The sequence below is a fragment of the Ursus maritimus genome, unplaced genomic scaffold (assembly GCF_017311325.1).
Source record: "Ursus maritimus isolate PB19 unplaced genomic scaffold, ASM1731132v1 scaffold_2, whole genome shotgun sequence".
Lineage (NCBI taxonomy): Eukaryota > Metazoa > Chordata > Mammalia > Carnivora > Ursidae > Ursus > Ursus maritimus.
Genome location: NW_024424452.1, coordinates 105,303,979 through 105,329,762, shown reverse-complemented (window position 1 = coordinate 105,329,762; position 25,784 = coordinate 105,303,979). Strand labels below are relative to the sequence as shown.

General features: G+C 50.1%; 2 protein-coding genes across 4 annotated transcripts in view; one reads left to right on the top strand and one right to left on the bottom strand.

Moving 5' to 3' along the window:
• Positions 1-124: 124 nt before the first annotated feature.
• Positions 125-15,938, top strand: EIF2D (eukaryotic translation initiation factor 2D). 3 transcript variants are annotated; one of them, XM_008699555.2, is made up of 13 exons: positions 136-405; positions 925-1,015; positions 3,816-3,923; positions 5,547-5,806; positions 6,253-6,370; positions 7,977-8,022; positions 8,456-8,559; positions 8,680-8,829; positions 9,207-9,296; positions 10,016-10,111; positions 11,133-11,253; positions 14,057-14,231; positions 15,740-15,938. In XM_008699555.2, exons 1-13 carry the CDS (start codon positions 294-296, stop codon positions 15,808-15,810), a joined length of 1,542 nt encoding a protein of 513 aa, XP_008697777.1. In that variant the 5' UTR covers positions 136-293; the 3' UTR covers positions 15,811-15,938. The 3 variants fall into 3 exon arrangements, with proteins under 3 accessions (XP_008697779.1, XP_008697777.1, XP_008697780.1); XM_008699558.2 differs by lacking the exon at positions 136-405 and adding an exon at positions 2,180-2,499; XM_008699557.2 differs by lacking the exon at positions 8,680-8,829 and having other exon boundaries at positions 125-405.
• Positions 15,939-18,347: 2,409 nt separating this feature from the next.
• RASSF5 (Ras association domain family member 5) overlaps positions 18,348-25,784 on the bottom strand; it is a 65,655-nt gene continuing 58,218 nt past the window's right edge. Inside the window, 5 exon segments of the mRNA XM_040636537.1 lie at positions 18,348-21,184; positions 22,842-22,957; positions 23,440-23,737; positions 24,856-24,953; positions 24,956-24,965. Of these exon segments, the coding sequence (XP_040492471.1) occupies positions 21,032-21,184; positions 22,842-22,957; positions 23,440-23,737; positions 24,856-24,953; positions 24,956-24,965 (675 nt within the window). The 3' untranslated portion in view covers positions 18,348-21,031.

The following is a 25,784-nucleotide window of genomic DNA, read 5'->3' as shown; positions in this document are numbered from 1 at the left end:
CCCTGTTCTTCGCTTACTTGCTTCTGAGGTCACAGATGGAATCCTTGTTGGGTCTCTGTTCCTGCTTTTATCTACTGTGCCCATTGCTGCTGCTGCATCCAGGTGGAATCATAGGGGCCTCCCAGTCTCAAGTGACATCCAGTTTTTTAAGTATCTGCCTGCTTTAAGAATGAAACCTCTTTGGGCCTCACAGCCTCCTCTCTAGCTTTGAGTTGAGTTTCTTTTCTATTTCTTAGTTAAAGTGACCTTAGTGTTTGGCTTTGCCAGTTCCCCAGGGGATTGACCTTTTGGCAATGTCTTTCTGTGTCTCTTTTTGGGCAGTATACACCTTGTGGTCCTATCCTGACCTTCTCCCAACGTTCACAACATGGCCTCTGGTGCTCGAAAAACTGGTGGGGGGAGCAGGTAAGAGGATTTTCCTATCTTCTGGCTATTGGCCAAAACCTACTTAGTAATGGCCAACTACTTTAATAAATGCACCCATTTCCTGTGTTCGTACAATTGAAAAATGGAATTTTCCCCCCATGTGTGTTTCCTCCTTCACTTGGCTGCTTCCATAAGGCCCCTGGGCTGCTAGACCCTGTTGAAAGGCTTCAGTAAGCTTTGTACTTTGTCCTTAAATCAGAAGGTACTTTGTGAACTACCACATGCTATACTTTAAATCAGTAAGCTAAATTTAGGAAAGCAGAATAAGAGATCATGGAACCTGACTCTCAGCCTGGTGCTTCAGTTTGACCACTGCCCACCCCTCCAAAGGGAAAAGGTCTGATACTCAGGTTGCATTTCTTAATTTTCATTATGAATAACCTAGTTGATACTTAATAAGTGTTTGTAGGTTGAGTGAATGAATAAATGATGAAATAAAATTTGGAATTGGTTAGAGGCAGAATGTGGGTTGTGATGCTTTTGTCTTCTTTGCCACAGATTTGATGCTGCCAGGCCTAGTGGTGCCCCCTGCTGGTCTGCCTCAGGTACAGAAGGGTGATCTCTGTGCCATGGCCTTGGTGGGGAACAGGTACTGTGCCAGTCTGCCGTGCCTTTGGGGAAAACACTTAGGTAGAACTGGGGAGGGGGTGGGAAAGGACAACCTCCAAAGCTTATGGATAAAGGATTAAAAGAAAAAAACAGATTCTTCTTCCAGAAGCAGAGAGTGGGCCATGGGGGAATGGCAGTGAGCCTGTGGGGGTGGCTGCGTATCTCAAGCATATTTGCTGCTTCTGCTGCTCTTTTTCTTTTCTTTTCTTTCTTCCTTTCTCTTTCTTTCTTTCTTTTTCTTTCTTTTTTAATAATTTTACATTTACAGAAGAGCTGAAAAGTTAGTATAGAGTTCTTACTCAGCTTCCTGTAATGATAGTATTTTATATAACCATAGTACAGTTATCCAAACTAGGGAATCAACATTGGTACAATCCTATTAATACAATCATAGACTTTATTCATATTCCCCCAGTTTTTCCACGAAATGTGGACAGTTTTTTTCCACTCAAGGATCCAGTCTAGGATAGCACATTGCATTTAGTGGTTGTGTTTCTTAGTCTCTTGTGTGTGACATTTTCTTGGTCTTTCCTTGTTTTTCATGGTGTTAACACTTTTTTCTCCATCATCCACATCATCATCCTTTTTTTTTTTTTAAGGATTTTATTTATTTGAGAGAGAGAGAGAGAGCACGAGTGGGACGAAGGGCAGAAGGAGAAGCAGACTTCCTGCTGAGCAGGGAGCATGATGCGGGGCTCGATCCCGGGAATCCGGGATCATGACCTGAGCTGAAGGCAGACGCTTAACTGACTGAGCCACCCAGGCGCCCTTCATCATCCTTTTTTTAAAATTATTTTAATAGCTTTATTCAAATGTGGTTTACATCTTGCAAAAGTCACCTATTTCAAATGTATAGCTCATTGATTTGTAGTGTATTTACAGAGCTGTTCAACTGTCATCACACGGCTTCTTTTTTAAAATAAATTAGGAAGTAATCATATAAACGGTTCTGAAAAATCAAAGCCCCCTCACCCTACAGCCCTTTCCTCCTAGAAGTAACCCTTATCATCTGATACATTTTTCCTTGCCAGCCTCCTTGAATCCTTGTGTATGTGTGTGTATGAAAATGTACGATATGGGTATGCATGTTTAAAAATACAAATAAACAGAATTATACTTTATCTATATTGTTTTTTCACTTAAGATCAAGGGGACATTTTCCATGTCAGCAAGCTCAGTTATGCTGAGTCTTCTTACCTGCTACGTGGTGATGGAAGACCTCCTCTCCTAATGGACCTTGTGGTTGCCCACAGTTTGTCTTCAGCACGAACAGTCTCTTACTGATGCCTCTAGGGACACCTGTGCCAGTATCTTTCCAGAGTGGATACTAAGAAGCAGAATTGTTAGGCTAAAGATAGGTGTATTTTTCTGCTGCCCTACAAGAAAGCCGTATCCATTTTCACTCCCACCTACGGGGAATATGGAGCCTGTTTTCCTGCACGCCACCAGCACTGGATACCATGGGTTGTTTTCATTTGTGTCATCCTTTTTTTTTTTTTTAAGCTATTCTTTTTTTTTTTTTTTTTAAGATTTTATTTATTTGACAGGGAGATACACAGCGAGAGAGGAAACACAAGCAGGGGGAATGGGAGAGGGAGAAGCAGGCTTCCCACTGAGCAGGAAGCCTGATGCGGGGCTCGATCCCAGGAGCCTGGGATCATGACCTAAGCCAAAGGCAGATGCTTAATGGCTGAGCCACCCAGGCACCCCTCATTTGTGTCATCCTGACCGAGAAATGATGTCTCATTATTTTGCTTGTTGCTGCTTAGAGAAAGAGACTGTAGGCACAGGAGAGGTCAGTGTTCAAAGATCTTACTGTTGCTACTCATGTTCTCCTGTTTTCCTTGAACCTTTTGGAACCAAGCATCTAGAAATGTTTCCTTCCTTGTCGAACTATGGCACAACTTGCCATTGAAAAGGTTGGTGGTATCATTGTGTTCCCCAGTATAAGAATACTGGGGAACAGAACAGGAGAAAACTACAGAAATGTATATTTTCCCTGCTCAGTTTGGCTTTTAGACTGTATTGGGGATGAAGCTTGAGAGTGGTTTATGGCCGAGAATAAGGGTACAAGGGGGTGACCCTGCCAGACTTATATGTCCCCCCACTGTTATCCAGTTGGTCATCCGTCCTTACGGGCAGTGTGTGGGCAATGCTTGAGTAACACTGGGCCAGAGGAAGTTTCTCATTTGGGCTTTGGAAGTTTTTGTAGTTACTGTAAATGTGATTGTTCCCAATCTTCTGGACGCACCCAGTTCTTAGATTGATCGTTACACAGAGCAAGGCCTGTTATAAAGAACCGAGTCAGAAGGAACCTCTCGAGTTAGTGCCACTGTTTATCTCTTCTCTGTGGCATCCCTCAGCCTCATTTATGGCCTACGAATGGCCTTCCTTTTGAACCTCTGTATAGGATGGCTAGGCCTTTAAGGTAGGGGAGGTAATTTTATATTTTTGAAATTAAATAAAGGGAACTTTAAATATCCTTGCTAGTCTTGCCTGGGTTTGATTCATAATAGGAATAAAACCAAACAGTGATAACATCAGCAGAGTTGTTACTTACACAGAAGGGGAATGTTTGGTCAAGGGATTTTTGAAAGTCCTATTTATAGGTAATCTGAGGAAAACTGAGCCTGGACTGAGTTTCGTTTTGTGGTACAGGCGGTTGCTTCAAATTTGCAAACGTGGTGCTTTTAACACGTGAGTGGAAAGGTTCCCCTGACGTGTGCCCTCCCGGAAGGCTTTCCGTGACCCACGTCTCCGGCTTGCTTCCTCCTCCTCAGAGCTCCTGTCGCCATCGGAGTTGCCGCCATGTCCACAGCTGAGATGCTGACTTCTGGCCTGAAGGGAAGGGGCTTCTCCGTGCTGCACACCTACCGGGACCACTTGTGGTGGGTCCTCTGTCTCTTCTGTTTTACACAGAGCTGGGTGGGCGGAGAGGGCACGGGGCTTGGATTCCCAAGTGAGAGTTTGGGTCCCCGCCATGTCCGTAGGCAAGTTGCCAATTCCAGACATTCATTTCTTCGCTAGATGTGGAGGGAGAAATGGATGGATGGATTGGTTGGTTGGTTGAAATTTTTTTTTCTTGTTTGGGGAAGAAATTACAGAGAACTTTGATTATTTTCTAAGTGAACTGTAGCATCCTAGGCCTAGAGAGGACCTGAGGGTCTGTCCACTCTGCCTCTCTGCACTGTGATATTCTTTATTTTTATAGCTCCGGTCGATGCGGCCTTATCTGCCACCCACATTTAGGCATCTTCTGCCCCGTGGCAAGTGCTCGGAAATTCTCACTTCTGAGTCCAAATCCAAGCAGAGTAGGTCCTCCGGCACCACGGTCATAACCTGATCACTTTTCTGTTGTTCAGGTTTCACATTTCAGATCTCCTCTCCATTAAGCAAGTCACGTTTTCTCACTGTAACAACTGCTTTCTAAAACCGTATACTAGTTTATTCTCTGGTTATTTTCTTGTCATTTTACCAAAACAGTAAATAGGGCTTTTCTTGAAAGCAGTATAGCTGGTCTTTTGGCCGAGTGTTGTGGCCTCTTGTTATAGATTCATCCTAACATTTCTAGCCCAGCCTCGGAGTCTGTCACGTTATCAGGACTGGCCAGACTCCACTCTGCTGGAGGTACAGCCGCAGTCTGTGTCGCAGCAGACATTGGACGACTACTTACCGATGTTCTCCAGACACCTTGTTTTCTGTCCGTCTGCACAGTGGCTGTCAAGGTCATGTTGCCTAAATTGTGCTACCAGTGGCTGCTTCAGCTCCCCCTGCCCCCACCTTTTAAAAATATTTATGCACTTATCTCATCAGAATCACCTAAACACATAGTGTGGGCTCACTGTTCACGATACTGTTAAGACTTGCTGCAGCTGTTAGTGAAAACTCGGTTTAATTTCCATCATCTCGCGCCGCGTGCCCCGTATGCGGCTGTGCTTTTTTTTTTTCCTGGCTTCCTAAGGCTTAGTGGCATGAAAGCACGTCGTCACTGCTCTGCAGCTTAGACTGCCCCGATAGAACACAGAAGTGACTGACTTGCGTCCCCAAGCAGCCCAGGTGTTTGTACTTTGTCACGTACTCTGAGCCTTGGGCTTGGCCCTCCCCAAACTGGTCCTACAGATGCATTTGCCATCTTACTTTTGTTATTTAATTCAAAATGGTTTTATTTTTAATTCATGTGAAGGGGATCTTTTTGGGGGCTTCTCTTTAGCTGCTTTTTCTTTCATCTTTCTTTGTCCCCAGATGTGGCTGAGTGATACTATTATCCTTTAGGACGGGATAGGGAGGAGGCAAGAATTACTCTCCTCATTTCAGAGATGAGGAAGCTGAGGCATGGAATTTTTCTGGGCCCAGAATTGGAAATGGGGTTTAGATGAGAGCCCGGGCTCTCTGCCCTCTCCTGGACATACCTACCTGTGGCTCTCACTCTTGCCGGACTCCCAGCTGACCCTGACCAGGATTGGAGGATGTTGTGGCTGCTGCTTGGCGTTTCTGACATGCGATTTTTCCAGGCAATCTGGAGACAAGTCTTCTCCACCTTCCATGGCTCCACTGGCCCTGGATCCCCCAGATCTCAGTGAAGAGAAGGGGTCTGCCCAGGCGGCCCCCGCCCTGCAGGGAGACATGAGGCGCCTGACCCTGGCGGAAGAGAACCAGGAGAATGGGGAGGTCCAGCAGCAGATGTGTGGAGAGAAGTCCCTGCCAGAAGCCTCCAAAGACCCCAGCGTCAGGGGCCTGAACCCAGACCCCACAGACAGCAGGGCCCTTCAAGGTATAGCTCTGGGAGTAGAAGGACCCATCTCCTCTCGATTTAGGAAACATGCTCTACTCTGCTTCTGACCAGAGTGGTGCCGAAGCTCGAGGACAATGGGAAAATCCTTATTTGTGGTGAGGGTGGCGCAACAGCCCTTTGACACCTCACCAGGGAGTCTTTGCCACACACGTCCTGTGTCCCTGTAGGCCAGTCTGCCCTGGCATTTGCTCCTGGCCGGGTGGGCCTAGGTGGCTGGGTGGGCCTAGGTGGCCGGATCTCTTCTCTGGGGTCAGCCCCCTCTAAAGGCTTAGTGCTCAAGAGAGTCTGTGAGCTTTGGGACCCAGGAATGGGTTCCTTACAGGGCGAAGGGGGTGAGGCAGGGGTGGAGCAGGGCGGGGAGCTTACTTGTGCTGCACCTGGCATTCTGTATCCTTCAGAAAAATATGCTTATCTTTTCCTTGCAGAGCAAATGGATGAACTTTTACAGCGATGCTTCTTGCACGCTTTAAAGTGCCAAGTCAAAAAAGCTGACCTCCCTTTACTCACCAGCACGTTCCTTGGCAGCCACATGTTCTCCTGCTGGTACGGAAGGCAGGGTGTGGGCCGCGGGCTTTCTCTGGTACCTTGGTGGTGTGTCAGGACAGGTGTGTGATGGAGGAATTGGTTGAGGGACATGCTGCGGAAAGAGTGGAGTGGAGGGTTGATCTGGCAAAAGAATCAGGTCCTGAGTTTTAAAAACGTAAAAAGGTTGTTGAAGAAATGAAGGTTAAAATTCCCAAGATTCTCTGAGCACTGCCTCTGCTGTGGTGATTCTGGGCTGGCTCATGAATCGGGCAGCACAGCCTGTCCAGGAAGCGTCCGTGGCAGCCTCTTTGTCAAGGTGGGCCACATTATGGTGTATCAGGAGGAAGAGGCAGTGTGAACCCCCTACGCCAAGCACAGGCCACCAGGAGAGACAGTATTACATGCAGATAGAACCTGGGCTTTGGAAACAGCCATCTGGACGCAAATGTCAGTTCCCCAGGGTTTTGGAGCAAGGTGAATTTGAACTTGTCACTGGGCTTCTCTGAACCCGAATTTCCAGCACTTGCAGGATTTTTGTCAAGATTCACTAGCCTCACGTTTAATAAGCACCCAGGAAAAATTCTATCAGAAGATTTGCTCCTTGATTTGTACGCCGCAACTCAACTTTTCTCTTTGAGAATTTTGTTCTGTTTTTTCAAAAGTGGTTTTGATGTAATTCTCCTCCTGTTTACCTGTGGGTGCCTTTAAGGCATCCTGTACAAGTGTGGGGTCTGGAGCACGCGGCGGGATACTTGGTAATTTGTCCCGACCTTGCTGGGTTATAAGTAACTGGGAAAGAGATCCTAGCATCTTCTCTATGATAGAGGTTCTTAGGCTTGGGCAGATTCTTGAAGGACCGTCTATGAATCCCACTGCTACTGCTTGTCACAATTTGAGAGAAGACAAAAGTTCTGAGAAGAGGGACTGATTCCGGCTTTCACAGGAACCTGCCCCCGAAGCCTAACAGCCGTAGGGCAGGCGTTCGCAAACTGTCCTCTGCAGAGCAGACAGTACATCTCGTAGGCTTTGCAGACCATGCAGTCTCTATCACACCTCCTCAGCCCTACCGTGTCAGCAGACAGTGGATGAACGGCTGTGACCAGATATGGCCTATGGGATGTAGTTTGCCGGTGCTGCCCTCGGCCCAGCTGCCTCAGAGAGCGTGGTGGAGGAAGGGTTCACCTTGAGGTGAAACTTTGGAGGCCACGGAAGGTGGTCCAGTTTGAGAGGACTCTAAAGCTATATCCGGTACAGTAGCCACTAGCCACATGTGGCTATTTAAATTTAAACTAATTACAATTAATAAAATTTATAATTTAGTTCCTTAGTCACAAGAGCTGTGTGTCAAGTACTTAATAGCCACATGTGGCTAGTGGCTACCATATTGGATGACAGATAGAGAACATTCCATATTTACAGAAAGGGCTGTTGGACAGCAATGCTCGAGAGTGTCCCAAAGTCAGTATCCCTCTCTGATGCCAGCACTGGGTAGAGGGTTCTGGAATAGCAGCTTCTCTCTGAACATGGAGGAGGAAGGCTGAGGAAAAATGCCCTCCTCTCAGAGGCAGGCAGGTCCCACCACTACTGCTTTGCTAGCTGAACTTGCTTTTCCATCTGCCACCAGCCCTGCAGGACAACAGCTGGACATAAAGAGGTCAAGCTACAAAAAGGTAAGCAGGTACTTGCTCGGCCTGCGCACACAGAGAGAGTTGTGTAGGGGCACACGTGCCGTGAGCTGGATGGACGCTGGGGAAGCCCCATCTGTAGGGCTAGAATTCAGCTTTTTGATTCCAAGTATGGGGGGCAGGGGGAGGGGACGAAAACGCTCCCAGGCCGAGGCAGTTGGGCGAGCACCCACTCTCTTCTCTCCCTTCCACTCCTTTATATCTGACCAGAGTTCTGAAAGACTTCCCCAGTTAGCCTGTCGCAGCTTCTCACTCCCTGAGCCGCAGGGTGGGGGGTCTCTCAGGTCCTGGTTTGATGAGGGCAGGGACTGTCATGCGTCCGTCCCCAGGACTGGCCTCGCTCGGTGTGTGGCACATCAGGTGCTCAGGATGGGCGTGGAATCCGTGCAGTCCCTACCCCTGCCCCTCTCTCCCTTAGCTCTCTAAGTTCCTGCAGCAAATGCAGCAGGAGCAGATTATACAGGTGGAGGAGCTGAGCAGAGGGGTGGAGAGCATTGTGGCTGTGGACTGGAAGCACCCGAGGTGAGTCAAGGGGCCTGCTCACCACAGCCCAGCCAGTCCCGGGGCACCTGGGCCCCAGACCGGGAACTGCCCAGATGCTAGTATCAAATGTGTTTTTTCTTTCCTTCTGCTGGGTTTTAGGATCACATCTTTCGTCATACCCGAGCCCTCCCCGACCTCCCAGACTATCCAGGAGGGTAGCAGGGAACAACCCTATCACCCTCCAGATATAAAACCCCTCTACTGTGTCCCAGCCAGCATGACCCTGCTCTTCCAGGAGTCTGGCCACAAGTGAGTTTTTGGAGAGCAGCCCTCCTCTGCCTGCTTGGTGTTCCGGCCTGTAGTTCCTCTCAAGCTGGGTAGCGCTCCTCTGTGACTGGCAGAGCCTGCTGCACCCCTGTGCTCCCTTTCTCCTAGACCCAGCTTCAAGCCTCTTTCCCCTGGAAAGTGTCTCTGACTAAATGAACGAGCGTAGGTGTCTCCCTTTTCTCCCTGTAATTATTCTTCATGAGGTCCTGCTCACCTCAGTCAGGAAAGGGAAGAACATAGAGCTCAAAAAGCCAAGGAAAGCAGCGTACCGAGCAGAGAGTGAGTCTTGGTATCTGCAGTTTGTCTCCTGGCACAGCACGAACTAACCCCCTCCCCCTACCCCGTCACTTCCGACCTAGGAAGGGGAGCGCTCTCGAGGGCGGTGAGGTCCGGACGATCATCGTCAGCTATGCCAAGAAGAATGACCTGGTCGATGCGGACAACAAAAAGTGAGTGTCCGGGGAGCCCTGCTGAAGATCAGTCCCTGACAGCACAGACTTGGACACACCCGTGGAGAACGTCTGGGACAGAGGGGCACATAGGAGATCACAGCCTTTTAGAAAGAATCAAGACCAGTGGTTTCTAAACCACGGGCTGTGGACACCCAGACTTGTCCAGGGTGCTCAGATCCCTATGTGGCATCAACACTGGCTGTAGCCTGAGTGCGTGGTAGCTCATAGACGTCCACCAGTGGTTTTCAAGTGCAGATGCCCTTGTGAAGAATAAAGCAGAGCTTAGAAAAATTTTACTGACGTCATTGTGGCTTTTTGGTATCCTCTATTTTCTCAGGATGTTGGTTCAAAAGGTAAACCCTTAAATGAAGAGCATTCCAGTTACCGTTTTTCTTTTTTACTTTCAAAAGACATCCCCAGGATCAAAAAGTTGGGAACTGCAGTCTAATCATGGTTCGTTAGCAGAACTGGGCCAAGAATCCTGGTCTGTGGATTTATCCCACTCTCCCCTCCACCATTGGCTGCTCTCTTGTCCTTAGGAAAACATACTGTTCCTCGCATCCACAGGGTACATCACTTCATGCACTCCGGTCCCTGAATTGGTTCTCATGGTCCTAAATGACTACAAAGGACATAGAAGAGGTGACTCCTGAGCCGGCCCTTGGGTCAGAAGGGGTGGGGCTGGCATTCCTTCATTGCCTCTTCTTTCCCTTTAGTCTCGTGAAATTGGATCCCATCCTGTGTGACTGCATCTTAGAGAAAAATGAACAGCATACAGTCACGACGCTTCCATGGGACAGTCTCCTGAGCAGGTAACGGGGATGGGCAGTCCCTCTCCAACGTTTCTTTCCCCTCCCCATAATGTCTATCTTTCGAACTTTAGAATCATCACTGTCTCAGTCTTTGACTTTCTCTCCATAATTGAACTGATATTAGTCCACATAAACACAGTCTTGGTAATTTTGATGTGGACGATCCTTGGAATGATTTGAGCCAACACAATATAGGAGAACTTGAAAGGGTGAAGGAAAAAGAACAATTAATTAAAAGTAAGAACTTCAAAAAGATTAGAAGCAAAAGGAGGCTGGGAGGAATTGTCTTAAAGTCATCAAAGGAAAGACCCTATGTTCTTTCTTTTCCACAGAACAAAACTGAAAATAATTTATATGAGGAGTTTGCAGACTACAATCCACGGGCAAGATCTGGCCTGCTGCCTATTGTCAATAAGCCACGCACATTTGTTCATTGTCTGTGGGCCACTTTTGTGCTGCAGTGGCAGAGTTGGATGGTTGCATAGATGCTATGGCCCTCAAAGCCTGGGGTATTACTGTCTGGCCTTTGTAGAAAGTTTGTACAATCCCAGTATATGTGATACCAAGAGAAAACCTGGTTAGATGAAAGGTAGACATTCTTTGTGTAAAGGCTTTCTCTAGAAGATGAATCGGAACATGTCACCCATGTGGAGCAGCACTTTCCCAGGCTGGGTGCGTGTGCATCAGAGTCTTGAGACAGGAGGCAAGTTCCATAAGGCAGCCTGGGCCAGACCACTGGACGGTTTCCAGGGGCTTGAGTCACTGATGAGTCCCTTCCCTGAATCCACGGGCCTTGACTTTGGCCATACTTCGGGGATGGATAAAAATCATACATGCCTAATCGGAGCTTCTGATTTAATCGGTGTTGGGTGCAGCCCCCTAGGTGATGTCAGTGATTCTAAGTGCAGCCTGGGGCACTGGCTGAGGACTGGCTCACACCCAGCTGCCTGCCAGCAGTGGGGAATGAGGAGACAATTTCTGTGGGCTTTATCAGTCTGTAGCTCACGAACTCCTGTTTCAGATGTTTGGAAAGATTGCAGCCTGCCTATCAAGTGACCTTTCCAGGACAAGAGCCCATTGTGAAGAAAGGCAAAATCTGCCCAATTGACATCACCCTAGCGCAGAGAGCATCTAATAAAAAGGTAATTTTAAAAAGACACAATGTTGGGGGGCACCTGGGTGGCTCAGTTGGTTAAGTGTCTGCCTTTGGCTCAGGTCATGGTCCTGGGGTCCTGGGATGGAGCCCCGCACTGGGTTCCATGCTTAGCAGGGAGTCTGCCTCTTCCTCTTTTGGAAGAAGCCCCTCCCCCTACTCTGCTCGTGCTCTCTCTCTCTCTCTCTCTCAAATAAATAAATAAAATCTTAAAAAAAAAAAAAGACACAATGTTGGAAGTGTGGTTTAATATCCCTGCTAAGTTCTAGTCTCTCTAGTGTAATTGAAAGTATGTATGTATGTATTTACGTATTTATTTTTAAAGATTTTATTTATTAATTAGAGAACAAGAGAGAGAGAGCACAAGCAGAGGGAGCTGCAGAGGGAGAAGGAGAAGCAGACTCCCAGCTGAGCGTGGAGCCCGACACGGGGCTCCATCCCAGGAGCCTGGGATCATGACCTGAGCCGAAGGCAGACACTTAACCAACTGAGCCGCCTAGGTGCCCCGTGATTGGAGGTTTTTAGATTTTGGCCTCAAACACCACAAAGACTGTTTACGAAAGAGCCATGTTTGTGTGAGTGGGCCGGGCCCTATATAAGACAGGCAGAGCTGGCCCTCTCACCCCCTACCCTCTAGGATTTTGTGCTAGGGCACTTGCTAGAGCCTAGTTCCAAAGGTAAACAAGATTTTATTTTTATTTTTTTCTTAAATCTGTTACAGGCTTTCAGCCCTTACTCATTCTGTTACCTCTTGGGCCTTGCCCAGGGCAAAACAGCTTATAGAGAATTGCTGAAGGAAGTGAGTGTGTGTAGCCTGGCAACACGGTCGTAGGGAACGAATTCTATCTGGCCTCAGTGTGTGAAAAGCTCTCCTTAGGGAAAAGAGTGCACTTAATGCTGAGATGCCTTGAGAAGACAAAAATAGGATTATTGGATGGAAATCCCAAGAAGCCAGACTTGGGTTCAAGATAAAGAACTTTCTAGTGTATGGGTTATGCAAATGGGCTTTGTCCTTAGAAATATGGGTTCACATGTGACCTTTGCCTTGCCACTTGTCCTTGAGAAAGTGAATGTTTTTTGCCTGAGTTTTCTTAATGTGAAAAATGGGGATAATACCCACCGTATAAGGCACCGTGAGGGCCAAATGAAAGAAATACATGGGTGAAGCACTTAGAATAGTACTTGGTTTTTAAGCAGTCAGTAAATGAGAACCAGTAATGAGAACCTCAATAATAACTAGCAATAGCCACTAATTCTTGAGTGTGTAATTATGTGCCAGACTCTGTACTAAGCAATTTCTATATATACAGGTTTCCCCTGCTAGCCGAAAGTGGAGCATTCCTGTGAAACCTTTTGTAAGCTGAAATGGTGTAAAGCAAAGAACGAATTATCATGAATTTATGTGGAAAAAATTTTGAGCGTTCCCAGACCCCAAAAATAACTCTTTTAGGCTTTTCTGATACCTCAGGACACATCTTGCTAACGGATGTGTAGAATAAATGGAGACAAAGCACAGATACTCACAGACACAGTCCACAGCTCTGGCGGCCAGACGCTGAGGTGCTCAGTGTCGTTCCGGGGAAGGAGCTAAGTGGGCCCCTTCTTGCTGCTGTTCTGGGGTGTGCGCTGCCTCTGTGAGGGCCCCTGCAAAACTGGTGCTGAGCACTGTGTTCATTTTTCACCTTTTTTATAAAAGTGAAAACCCTCTGGATTTCTTTTAGTTAGCAAAAAGTCCTAACGTAGGTCTTTTCATAAGAGCGAAGTGGCATTCTGTGAACTTTGAAAAAGCAGGGGACAGTTGTATTAGCTTATTGAAACACTATTAATATTAATGGTAACAATTAAAATTGTCCAAAATTAAAACTGGTGCTTTCCAAAATAGGCAGTTACTGTCTGGAGGTCTACAAGCAAAGACTGGGTGACCACTTGTTAGGGGAAGATGTAGTCAAGGGTACATGCATCAGGTGGGGGGCTGGAATAGATGTGACCTCTAATGTCTTATCGATTCTGAGGTTCTCTGGGGCTGGAGTCCCTTGACAAGCCTGGGTTATTTGGAACCTATGACTTTATTGAAAGCAGCTCTTCCTAACCCACTCCTGATGGTAACATACTCTACCATCTCTAGTCATGAATGCAAGAGAACTTGTTTCTAAAAGGGAAGAATTGTGACTTTTTTTTAAGTATCAGTGTTTTTTTTTAAATCTTAAAATCACACATATGTCATTTGTGAAGTTGATAAATAATAGAAAAATATATGTGTTCCCAATGAGATGCTTGATATTTAGGAATTATTGTCCATTTATTTTTAGGTATGGTGGTGGTTTTGTCTTTATGTTGAAAGGAACGCTTACGTTTTAGAGATATGTACTAGAGCATTTGTAGATAAAACACTCTAATGTTTAGAAGGATTTGCTCTCAAGCAATATGGACAGGGTGTAGGTGACTTAAGTTTGGTCATGAGTCGCTAATTGTTGAAGCTGATGATGGGAACATAGGAGCACAGTATTCAGTTCTACTTTTATTTATGTTTTTAATTCTCCATAACAAAAAGGCTTTTTAAAAAGTATATGTTCCATGTTGGATAGAGAGTATTCCACTAAGTATATAACACGTATATTGGATGGGACAGAAAGAATCAGTAAGTATAAAAATAAATGATATGAATGAAAAGGGACCATGGTTGTAGGGATGGTGGACATGGGGGTGGGGGTGAAGAGGCTGGGGAGGCTCTGGCAGGCCCTGTGGGGGGAGGGCGTGTGGGTCCCCGTGCCATCAGTCTTCTGTCCCCCCAGGTGACTGTGGTACGGAACTTGGAGGCCTATGGTTTGGACCCGTGCTCAGTGGCTGCCATCCTCCAGCAGCGGTGCCAGGCCAGCACAACTGTCACTCCTGCCCCGGGGTCCAAGGACGGCCTGCAGGTCCAGATCCAGGGAAACCAGGTCCATCACCTCAGCCGGCTGTTGCTTGGTGAGTGTCCCCTCTGAAGAAGCAGAAGCGCGGGTCTAACTCGGCCCAAATCTTCCCACCCATCCAAGCCCCTCTGGTCATCATAGCCATAGTATATGTGTGTGGCCAGATCGTGTGTCGTGGCCAGCGAGAGACCGAGCTGATATTTGAGCCATATGCTTTGGCCCCCAGATTCAGTGCTCTCTGCACCGTCCTATCGGCGTCGTTCTCTTCCTGGTTTTCCCTTTGGTAAAGCATCTGTTGTGCGTCCCGGCCGTGCTGGGTACTTCACCGGGCATTTTGCAGGCACCGTCTCTCCTCCTCATAGCCACGCAGCAGAACTGTTTATGTTTTTCAGCTGAGGAAGCCGAGGCTCAGAGAGGCTCAGTCCCTTGCCCTCAGATACTCAGCTGTTCCATGCTGCAGTTGGGCTCCCGACTTGGCTTTGTCAGACCCCAGAGCCTGAGTTCTTTCTCCCAGCTCTGGGTCACCCAGCCTCCGGCTTGTCCTTGATTCACGCCACCTCTGCCTGAGTCAGCTTCCCATCACTCTCCTTCTACACACCCCTTATGCTGGTCGGTGCCTTCAGAATAAGCCCTATGCTCAATAAGTAAGACCCTCCCGGTCCAACTCCCGTTCCCCTCGGGCTCTCTCCAGCAGCTCTCACACCCCCACCTCAGACCTTGGCCACGCTGCCGTCCTCGCTGCTCCCCCTGCACGCTCGGTGCTTGCATCCCTGTGCCCTCGCCCAGAGTGCCCTCCCACAGCCCACGTCTGCCCGACCGTAAGGCCTCATGGGCCCAGCCCAGGGGTCATGGGAAGCTTGTCTCAGAGCATGTCCCATTTTTTCTGTCCTTCAGTTAGCATTTAGAAAATTGCCAATGTAGCACTTTCTTCTTGTGTTTATTTTTCTGTTTTTTCAAATGTCTGAACCCCCTGCTAGACTGAGCAACTTCAGTCAGAAACCTTGCCTTCTTCATCCCTTTTGCACGCTCAGGGCCTGGCACATGGTAAATGCTCAATAAGCAAATGTATTTTCGGGCCTGAGGCAGCACCCTGTAGTGAGCTTTCAGAGCTGGCCCGTTGAAGTGAAGAACCCGATAGGAGGTGCTGAGAAGAAATAAAAGGAAAATAGACAAGCACGTGACTGCACGCAGACGCACACCTTCTCTCTCCTGAGAAAATTATGAATGCCTCAAGTATACCTAGAAAGTGGCTCTCGGTGTGCAAATTGCTAACATACACACGACAGCCACGAGGTGTAAAGATAAATGGCCCATATCGGACAACTGCCCAGAGGAGCTGGGTCCAAGCTGGGTGTAGAAGAGCAGGTCACGTGATGCAGTCGACTAAAGAGAAGTTGACACCAGGAATGTGCGCGCAGTGGAGCGAGGGGATGGGCGGCAGCCGTGCGGTTTGGGGCCCACGGGGATCAGGACCAAGGGGGGACGTTGGGACACAAAGTGTAGGGGGTGGCGGGGAGGGCAGGCTCACGCCCCACTGAGGAGGTTCTGCTTTTTGGATTGTAGAAGACTATCAGCTTCCTCGAAAATACATCCAAGGCCTAGAAAAGGCCCCCAAACCCAGCAGGAAGAAGTAACAGACTCCTGTTTCATGTGGTCGATCCGGTGGAAATCCAGGCTCTGGGCTGGTCATTTATACGAGCATTTTCAGCTTTTGCAAATGAAAAAATATAATTCTTTACCAAAATAAATTTTTATTCTAATCTAAATCTGATTTCCCTCTCGTTTCTTCCACTTAGCTAGAGGGTTGTACACATTCTCAAGTCGTACGTCAGTTTACAGCGACAGGAGAGGCGGTCATGGGGTGCCTTTTCTATTCATGTCATTTCAGTGCTTTTAGCGCCTTTCCTGCTTTCAGGGCCGGTGGTTCATCCAAAGCTCAGGCAGGGAGGGCCACCCTGTTTTGAAAGCCCCTCTAGCAAGTAGTCCACAGCCTCTCGCTCATCTGTTCCTACCACCTAATTAACCTCCTTGCCCCAGAAGAGTCCCCTCACATCTCTAAGGGGTTAGTCACACAGAAGCAGCACTCAGCTGTTCTCTGCCATCAAGCCAGGCCAAAGAAGAAGGGCTTGGCCGTAAATGGCAGCAACATTCAGCTGGACAGAAATGAGATCATGAAAGCATCTGAGTTTCCCGGACACAGCGCTTCCTCCCCAGCACTTACGCACACTGCCGCCAGCAGTGGCAAATTGTGATGTGGCTTCGAGACGGTGGCTTTGTTCCAGGAAAGAGTCTTACCCAACAAATGCTGTTAGGGGCTCATGGAAGAGGTCTTCAGTTGGTCTTCAGAGTCTGTGAACTCCTGAAATGGCACGCAGGACTTTGTATGCTCATTTTCCCAAGAGGTTCCCATGCTTTTGTCACATGGCCAGCGGGATCCCTTGCTGCCAAAAAGGTTGAGAACCACTGCTCTGGTCCCTGCTTAGTTCCTGGGAGTCACTTGTGTGACCAAAGCGCTCCTTGTACAAAAGGAAGGCGTGAGAACTGAGCTGAATTCTTCTAGAAGTCTTTGGTTTTACCATCAAAAAACAATTAGAGTTTAATTTACTTTTTTTTTTCTTCTTTCTCATCCCTTTTTTTTTAAATCAAGATAAGAAAGACTTGGAAATATCCACAATAGTCACAAATTACCCATCTGGGGCTAGAAAGGAAGAAAGGGTTGGGTATGAAGGTGTGTGTATGACACTTCCTACCCTTCATTATTAGACCCAGAATAATAGTCCCTGTCACTTGTGACTCACTGTAAGTAAACTCCTTAGTTTTACTAATCCTCTCTCTGCCAGCATGACCTATGGAACTGAGGAAGGGATTTTTGGAAATTGACCCCAAACAAAATTCTATGACAACAGAACTTTTGGACAGACAGTTTGATCTGAGGAAGTATGGTGTGTGTAGTAGTAATGGAATATGGTCCCTATATGAACACAGATAACATATAGTACTCTGTAAGGTTGCTTCACAAACATGATTTATCTTGCACAATCTTGGCGGAATTGGAGGCTCAAAGAGGTTGTGTCTTGCCTCGTTGATCTCTGTTAAAGACACAAAGCCAGTAAACGGCGAGGGTAGGTCTAAAACGCACATCCACTCCTGACTGGTTTAACTCAGAGTTCTGCTATGCCCATGCTGTCAGGACCTGTGCTTTGAATGCTTTTTCCAGTAATGATGACCCATTTGCGCTGACTCACCTTCCCTCTCCTCCTCGGGAATACCATAGGCACGGGTAAGAAGGTGGGGGAGGGGGAGGTTAGGCTGTTGAATGGATTTGTTTTTTTCTCTCTGTGCTAAGCCCAACAGTCTCTTTCAAGGTCAAACTTGTAACTTTGAACTTAATCCCATGATGTTACCAAGTGAGTTGCAGTGAAAAGCAGAAACTGGTTCATGCCCAGGTTTTGGTGAAGTTACTGGAAGACCTACTTCTTGGAGGTCTAGGCGAACAGATGTTACAGACATGCCCCATTCTCGGGTAATTTTAGGAATGTCTATTGGATGGAGTGTTCTCTCTGCCAGGGAGGTAGGGAGTGAGCTGGCTGCGCTCTGACCAGCCTCTGCAGCCTGAGGGCCCACGTTCAGTGCATTATGCGTGGTCCCTACCGGAAGGTGGGCAGCATTTCTTTGTAATAACCTTACCTGGTTATTTCCGTGATGACAGAGCCGTTCCTCTGATGGAAGTTAGAAAACGCTAATGTGAAAAGACTGTTTTACTCGCCTCATCTATCCTTCCTCCTCTAGGTGAAATGACCTTAAAATCTCAGAGATGCATCCTGTCTTATTTTTAAATAATTCCAGAAATAGAAGAATCATCGTCCACCTCCGTAGTGTGTCCTGATGCTTAATCATCCTTAGCTCCAGAAAGCCCCTCCTCTTTTCTCACTCAGGATCTCCTTCTAACGCACCCCTTCTCTTCTCCTGCTCTGTGGGGCGGCACCCTCCGGCCCCTGCGCCTGGACAGATTTCTCAAGATTCTTTGAACAGCAGCCTTCATTCCTCCATTCACTGGCGAAGAAAATCTGACTCTGCCCAGAAGTGTGTGCTCTTCTCCGTTCCCACCCTATCCCCCGGCTCCCAATTTCCAGGAGATGGTGAAGGGCAAAGAAGATGTTTCTAGTCTGGGTTATTTTTGCAACAAGCTTTTATTACTTTTTTTAAAACCCATATAAGAAAGACATTTAGAAAGAAAATATCCTCAAAACAAACACGTACACATGGGGCAACACAAGGATAGAAGGCACTACCAGCAGTCATACCCACCTCTGGGGGGAAGGGATACTTTATACAGACTGTTCGCCGAGGCTCGGACCTCAGTGTGGGTCCTGGGTCTAACTGTGCTTTAGATAAAGTCAGAATTTTCCCATAATTTCCTTATTTCATAAACACCCCTATCTCTTTATATATAGCTATATGCCCTTATGTATATATGTACATGACTTTCTTTTCCTTCTCAAAAATAAAATAGCCACCCCCATCAGAGGGAGGTTCTCAGCAGCATTCACAGCGGCTGCAGCAGGAGCCGTGCCTTCCATTAATGTTAAAGACATGCAGCATGGAGGAAAAGGACTCTGTACCCGCTCCCTTTAACACAGGGCGGGAAAGAGATCTCTGTACCCGCTCCCTTTAACACAGGGCGGGAGAGAGATCTCTGTACCCGCTCCCTTTAATACACAGGGCGGGAGAGAGATCTCTGTACCCGCTCCCTTTAATACACAGGGCGGGAGAGAGATCTCTGTACCCGCTCCCTTTAACACAGGGCGGGAAAGAGATCTCAGTACCCGCTCCCTTTAACACACAGGGCGGGAGAGAGATCTCTGTACCCGCTCCCTTTAATACACAGGGCGGGAGAGAGATCTCTGTACCCACTCCCGCAAATACACAGGGCGGGAGAGAGATCTCTGTACCCACTCCCTTTAATACACAGGGCGGGAGAGAGATCTCTGTACCCGCTCCCTTTAACACAGGGCGGGAGAGAGATCTCTGTACCCGCTCCCTTTAATACACAGCAGGGAGAGAGATTTTTCTAAGGGAGGGAAGCAATAAGGCTGAGCATGAAATGGCACAAAACCAGGGTTCCTGGGGGCCTAAAGAATCTTTTTGAGCTGCTAGCTTGTCTTGCTTTTGCAGCTCAGAAGACTACACAGTTTGTATGACATGGGGTCAGCATTCCTTCTGGGATGGGGGCGGTGTGGACACAGCAAGAGTGGGGGAGGGGACTTCTGAGGCTACACAAAGAAGCTGAGGCTCAGCCCACCCCAAAAAGGACCTGGGAAGGCAGAGGACGACGAAGAAGTGACCTCTGAGGCTGGACTGGAAAGCCGGCCCCGCTTTGAACGTGAAAAGTCCTTCTCCCTCTGCGTTGGAGTGTCTTGGCAGCCCTGGCCACTTGCTTCAGTTGCTTGGCTAGTTTATTTTTCAGTTTGCACCTGAACAAGGAGCCAGTACAGATGTAGGCTGGGGCTCTGACTCCCCCCTACTCCCGGTCCATGTGCTTTGACATCACTTACTGGGAGTCAAAGCGCAGGACCTTCGAGGGGAAGGTCTACAACTCTGGCTCCATTCTCAGAGGGAGGGCTCCCCTGGCATCGCCTCCCACACCACCACAGTCCCCTTCCTGGCAGGAGCAAGCCAGCAGCAAAGCGTCAATCAAGTGCGCCCTGCTCCTGTCTCTCTATGAAAACAAAAAGGCACTGAGGTCAGCGGAGGCCAGCCCACAGGCTCGTGGAGCACAGCGCCACGGGCTGGCCCCGGCTGTGGAACACAAAGGACTCCAAGTTGGCTGAGTTGGGGGGTTCCCCATCTGTAATCAAGGCGGCTTCTGTGGCAGCACCTGGAGACCCCAGCGTCCTGGTGGGAGGAGAGAGGCAGTGCGGAAGGCCAAGCGGGAAAGCAGGGCAGCCAGGCCCTCCCCTGCTCTCTAGCTGGGGGAAGGCCGAGGACAAGTTGGACACCTTCCCCTGCAACGCTTTTTGGCTTTCTCTGACTGCCTGATTTCTGTACTCAGCAGGAGACCTTAAAAATGGTAAATGGCTGGTTTCCCTTTGGTGAAAACACCTGAGGATGATGGCAATATGAAACTTTGAAGTGGTAACTTAAAAACAAACACTTGTTGACAAAGATGTGACAAGGCATCTCCCACGTGCTTTGGGTTTCCATGTGTGCGGACTCTTGAATGATGAGGGCCCAGGCCGGCTGCAGCTGCTCTGGAAATCTCTGTGCCAGCCTCAGCTTTGGTGCTCCCCACCTGAGCATATGGAGCCAGTGGCTTTAGGGCCTTCCCTTGAGCATGAGCAATGGGCACCACGGGACACTGGGGGACAGTCCTCTTACAAGCATTATCCTGCTTTCGGGGGCTTAGACCAGACCTGCTCAAGGAATATGCTACAATTTCTGACTCATAAATAAAGGTTTATGTATGGGTGGCAAATAAGAAAGAAATCAAAGAAGAATAGAAGCCAGAGAAAGAACATGGAGCTCTAAAACCTTTCTTCTTCCCTTTGCCGGGTGGTGCGAACGGTTCCAGTCTGGTGATGAGAGAGGCAGCTGGTTGGCTTACGAAGGGCTCACAGATTGCCCACGTCCACGGCTCTTCTCTCCCCCTGTCCTGCTGCTGCTCGGCGGCACGTGGGGCCCGGCCCGCGAGCACACGTGTCCCTCAGAGGTTTCGAGCCACATCTGGAACAGCCGGGGGAGAGAGGGCACAGATGCACCCGCCACAGGTGTCCTGAGAAAAAGTGTCTGTTGCAAAATAATAATTAATAATAAAAATAAATCCGCAGGCACCAGGAGAAGAGGAAGCAGGACTGGTTAGCCAGGTTTGCCCTGGGACTCTCTTAAGGCCTCCTCCAGTTTCTGCCTAAACTTGTCATACTTCTTCTGCACTTGCTGGATTTTGTCCTGCTCCTCCTTTTCCAGGATCGTCAGGAAGTTCTGGAGCTCCGGGATGGAGAAGGCGTCCCACTGTGAGGCACAAGCCAGACGGGGGAGAGACGGAATAGGAGACAGGTCAGAAGCCGCATGACCTGAGGCCCCTGCCAACCCCCTCCCCCCACTGCCTCCAGCCACACACAGACAGCTCACACAGTGTTTGCTATCGAATAGAGCACTGCCACGGAGGAAGCTTGGGTTTCCCTTGTCATACCAGCAACCCAATTCCAAATCCTAACATCTCATGACCCCGAGTACCGGTCCACTATTGCTGTTTTATTTGGCTCATCAACCATCTTACATTTTCTCTGTGGCGGCTGAGGTCTGAACAGTGATGCCGGGGCCGCCCGGGGCCCCTGCTGGCCTGTCTGGCTGCCTGCTTTGGGGGTGCTGAGCGACAGGCTCTCAGTGTGCAGACCCTCAAGAGGCAGGTGGAGGAGAGCTGGGCTTGGCCTCCGGAGACGGGGTTTCAGCCCAACTCCACCACGTGACCTTGGGCTGCACCCTTCTGTCCTCTGGGCTCATCTGCCACAGAGTGAGGCTCCCGGCTGCTCTTGGCCGGCAGAGCAAATAAGGAGATCCCAGATCCTGTAAAGCTCTGGAGAACGGGGTTGGCCCAGGCCTGCCCCAGTGGGACCTGGCCTCTCCGGGCAGAAGGCGAGTCTGACCGCTTGCAGGCTAAGCTGGGAGCAGAGCCCCCCACCCCTCACCACCCTACCCTGTGCAGCCAGGGATTTTGACTCCTAAGCTCTTTTGACCACAAAAGAATATTAAGGTTTATCTGGTTTAATCTCCACATTGCATAACTGAGAAGACTGAAGTCCACAGAGGGGCGGCAGTATAACTATAGGTACAGAGCTTGCGGAAGCAGAAGGGGAATTAGGGCCTGGTCTCTAAACTCGCAGGACCGCGAGTTCTGTGCCGGGCCAACGGTGCCTGACACTTTCAGCAGAGCACCTTTTTTCAAACAAAATCTCCCGCACTCTAATGTATAAATCAGACGGAAGCAGAGCTGCCTGATTGAGCGGGGAGAAGGGACAGGGCCCTAACCTGCCTGGCTCCCCCAGATCTCCACGGTGACCCCTGAGACTGCTCCCTCAAAGCCCACCACTGACCGCAGTGGGACAAGCGACCTCCCTCGGGCGCTCGTCCGTTACTGCCAAGCATCCTAGGCCACGGAGAGCACCAGCCTGATTGCTCCCGACTCCGTGCCACCAGACTGGACTCTGATGAACTCGCCTTCCAGGAAGGAGGCCGGTTTTTAAGAACCAGGAAGAGACAAATGGCTCAAAAATCTCCATATCTGGTGGAGGCCAGAGATGGAGCTGGCCGGGCCCCGGGCCAGCCTGGAGCAGGAGCGACCTGGGCCCGGACACAGGTGCTTCTCAGTGCCCCCTCCACCCTGCGTTTTCAGAAGAAAAGCACACGAAATCCTTTCTTTCCACAGGCCTTGCCAGACACAGGCCCTGACTTGCTTCCCCAAGATGCTTACAATCCTGGCTTTAGACGCTGAACCTCCGCAGCCCAGCACTTCCCCGGGGCTCAACTTTCCCAGGCCATTTTCCCAGCAGCCTCCGCTGCTGCCGCCTGGCGCCCACCTCTGCTGGCGGAGAGGACAATGGCCACCTGCGCCTGGCCAGGCTGCCCTGAGGGCTGGGTTCACGCACCGAGCAAAGGGACCCAGACCTACCTCCACCTCTCCGGTTTCATTCTCCTTGAGCACGAAGCTGAGGACGTCATTGTCGGGCCCGGCGAGCAAGCGCAGGTAGAGAGGGCAATCAGCAACTGAGAGTTTCTGGAAGAGCACTGCAAACCAAGAGAGAGAGCTGGAGGCACATCTCGAAAAAGAGGGGCAGGGACCCAGCGTGGTGGGACAGACAGGGAAACGCAGACATGGGGTGGTCATAACCAGGAGTAGCCCTCCTTTCCACCTAACGAAATGAACCTGACATGAATAGGGAATGATGATGACCTTTTATCTTCGGTGTCTGCCCAGAGTTTGAAGCATGTTTCCATTCACATCACCTCCCCCAAAAGATTAGTGGGCGGTTTCTCTCCCATTCCACAGATTGGGAAGTGGGAGCCCAGGGTGGGGATTTCCCGCAGTCTCATGTAAAGTGAGGGGCACGCGGAGCAGGCATGAGCTTCCCGCCCAGCTCTCTGCCCAGAGTGTGGTCCTTCCACACAGCCGGACGGTGGCGCCCCGGGGAAGCCCAGTCCTCCCAGCCAAGTCTGGCAGGGGCCTAGCAGGAGAGGCGGTTTCTGATGGGGAGCTTGCCCTCGCACACCTTGCCCGTCCTTGTGTATCCGCTTAAAAAGGGCAAACTTCTGGGGATTGTCCACGACCATGAACTTCTTGAGCAGCCCCTGGATGACCTCGCTGACCGTGGTGGTGCTGCTGATGTGCAGCTGCTTGATGGCATCAAGCGGCAGGTAGAAGGACGTCCGCTTGTCCGTGGTGGCCGCCAGGTTCACTTCCTTGATGGCGTCATAGATGGACTGGGGCCGGATCCCAGCGGGCACCGTCACCGGCCGCCGCAGTTTCAGATGCACTTTGATGAAACCCGTGTAGGTGCCATCTTCACTCTGTGGAGCAGGGGGTGTCAGGTGAGTCAGCTCAGGTCTATCTTTCATGACCCCACCTGCCACTCCGAGCCACTGCCCCGGGTCAGGTCGCGGGGGTGGTTTGCAGAGGCCTTTCCTAATAGCAGTGCCATCCCAGTCAGCCCCCCCCCCCCACACACACATACCTGTCTCCCCGAGTTCCTTCCTGTCCTCTGTGGACCTGGGGGTGCTGGAGAGCAGAGACGATGTCCCCCCCGCCCGCCCCGCATTGGGCCAGGGGAAGGCTTGCAGTATCCAGCAGCCCAAGAGGACAGGAGGAGCTGCTCTGGCTTTCCCTCCCAGGGCCCAGGCTCCCTGCCCCAGTCCCCTGCTTCGGCGAGTCCCCGCCCCTAGGACGCGGGGTCTGGTGTGGCCTCTCTAGTTCGTCCCTCCAAACCAGGGAGGAGCAGGGAGGCTCTGTAATGAGGTCCTCGAAAAACCAGCCCACTGCGTCTCCTCCTGCATCTCTCTCCCAAACCAGGCAGCCTGCAAGACTGAGGTCCAGGACCACGGGAGACTGGATTTTCTAGCGCCCCGTCTGGCTGAAGCCCCAGAGAGCCAGGTGCTAGCAGCCACCAGCAGGGGGCAGGGTTCCTCTACCTTCTCCCCTTCCCACTGCAGGTGGCCTTTGCGAGCCTGGCAGAGTTGGTGCCTCCCCTCTCCGAGCTCTACAGTCTCACGAAGCTTCCCCAGACGCAGGCGGTGAAAGTGCCACAAGCAAGAAGGAGAGGACAGGAGCTGCGAATTCCCCTTGTGAAGCCTTCCTGGGGCCCGAGCAATACCAGCTATGGAGGTCTTTGTACGTTACTCAATTTACACAACAGCTCCGACAAATGGGCACGAATATCTCTATTTCACACCGAAGCTCAGGGAAGTTAAGAAGGTTTCCCAAAGCAAAAAAGGGGAAGAGCCAGCGATCGAGCTGGATCTTAGTCTAAAGCCCATTCTGTTTCCCCGCAGCAGGCGGGGTCCCAGATGGCCTCCACACCCCGAGGCCTCCGGAGAACTGAAGAAGGGGGAGGGGCCTCCGAGGGGCCGCCCCAGAATCCGGAGGGAGAGCGGAGGAACCCCAGTGGAGGGGGGAGGGGGGGCGCACGCACCAGCTTCATGCCCAGGCAGTTCTTCTCCCGGGTGTTGTAACTGTCAATCTTCTGCTTGATCTCCTGCAGTGTGGGCGGCCGCTGCGTCTCCTCGGCGNTTTACAGACATTCTGGAACAGACGCAGAAGTGAGACGGTACGCAGTGGTTCTCAGGATGAGAAAGGAGAGAACCGCACCCTCCCAAAGACCTCGCTGACCGAGAGTAAGGGAGCGCCGGTCCCGCGCGGTGAAAACTAAGCTCAGGGGCGCAGGCTGAGAACAGAGATCAAATCCCAGTGGTGCCACTGGGTAGCCCGGCCAGCTCCGGGGAAGTCACTTGAATCTAAGTCTCCTCACCTGTGAAATGGGAGCAAGGCCTACCCCTCGGGCTTGCGGCGAGACTAATGCGAAAGCGCCCAGCACACGGGCGCCGGCGACGAAGGCGGTGCATCCGCGAACAGCACCGGCTTACGGAGGGTACTAGGGATAAGACTGAACTTAGACCGGGCGGGAGAGGCAGAGAAACGCAAGGCAGCGTCTCCCCAGGAAGTAACAAGAGCGGGGGAGACAGGAATGTACACAGAGACCCAGCCTACGCTGATGGGAACGACAGCAGTTCACCCAGACCCAGGGACCAAGGACACATGAACACCAGCCCAGGCCCCACATCACGGGCCCCAGTACTTTGCGCATAAATAAGTTCAGCTGCTCCTTGAACAACACGGGTTTCAACGGCATGGATCCACTTAGGAACTCTTTTTTGATATAGTCCAGTGCTATAAATGTATTTTCTCTTTCGTAGGATTTTCTTTTTTAAAAAATTGATTTTTATTTGTTTGTTTATCTGAGAGAGAGAGAGAGCTGGACCACAAGTGGGGGGAGGGGCAGGGGGAGAGAATCTTCCATCAGACTCTCAGCTGAGCATGAAGCCAGACTCAGGGCTCAATCCC

Coding starts and splice junctions, on each gene's coding strand:
- EIF2D (XM_008699555.2), top strand. CDS start 294: ATGTCTTTCTGTGTCTCTTTTTGGGCAGTATACACCTTGTGGTCCTAT. Junction 406..924: donor AAAACTGGTGGGGGGAGCAG/GTAAGAGGATTT, acceptor TCTTTGCCACAG/ATTTGATGCTGCCAGGCCTA. Junction 9,297..10,015: donor GTCGATGCGGACAACAAAAA/GTGAGTGTCCGG, acceptor CTTTCCCTTTAG/TCTCGTGAAATTGGATCCCA.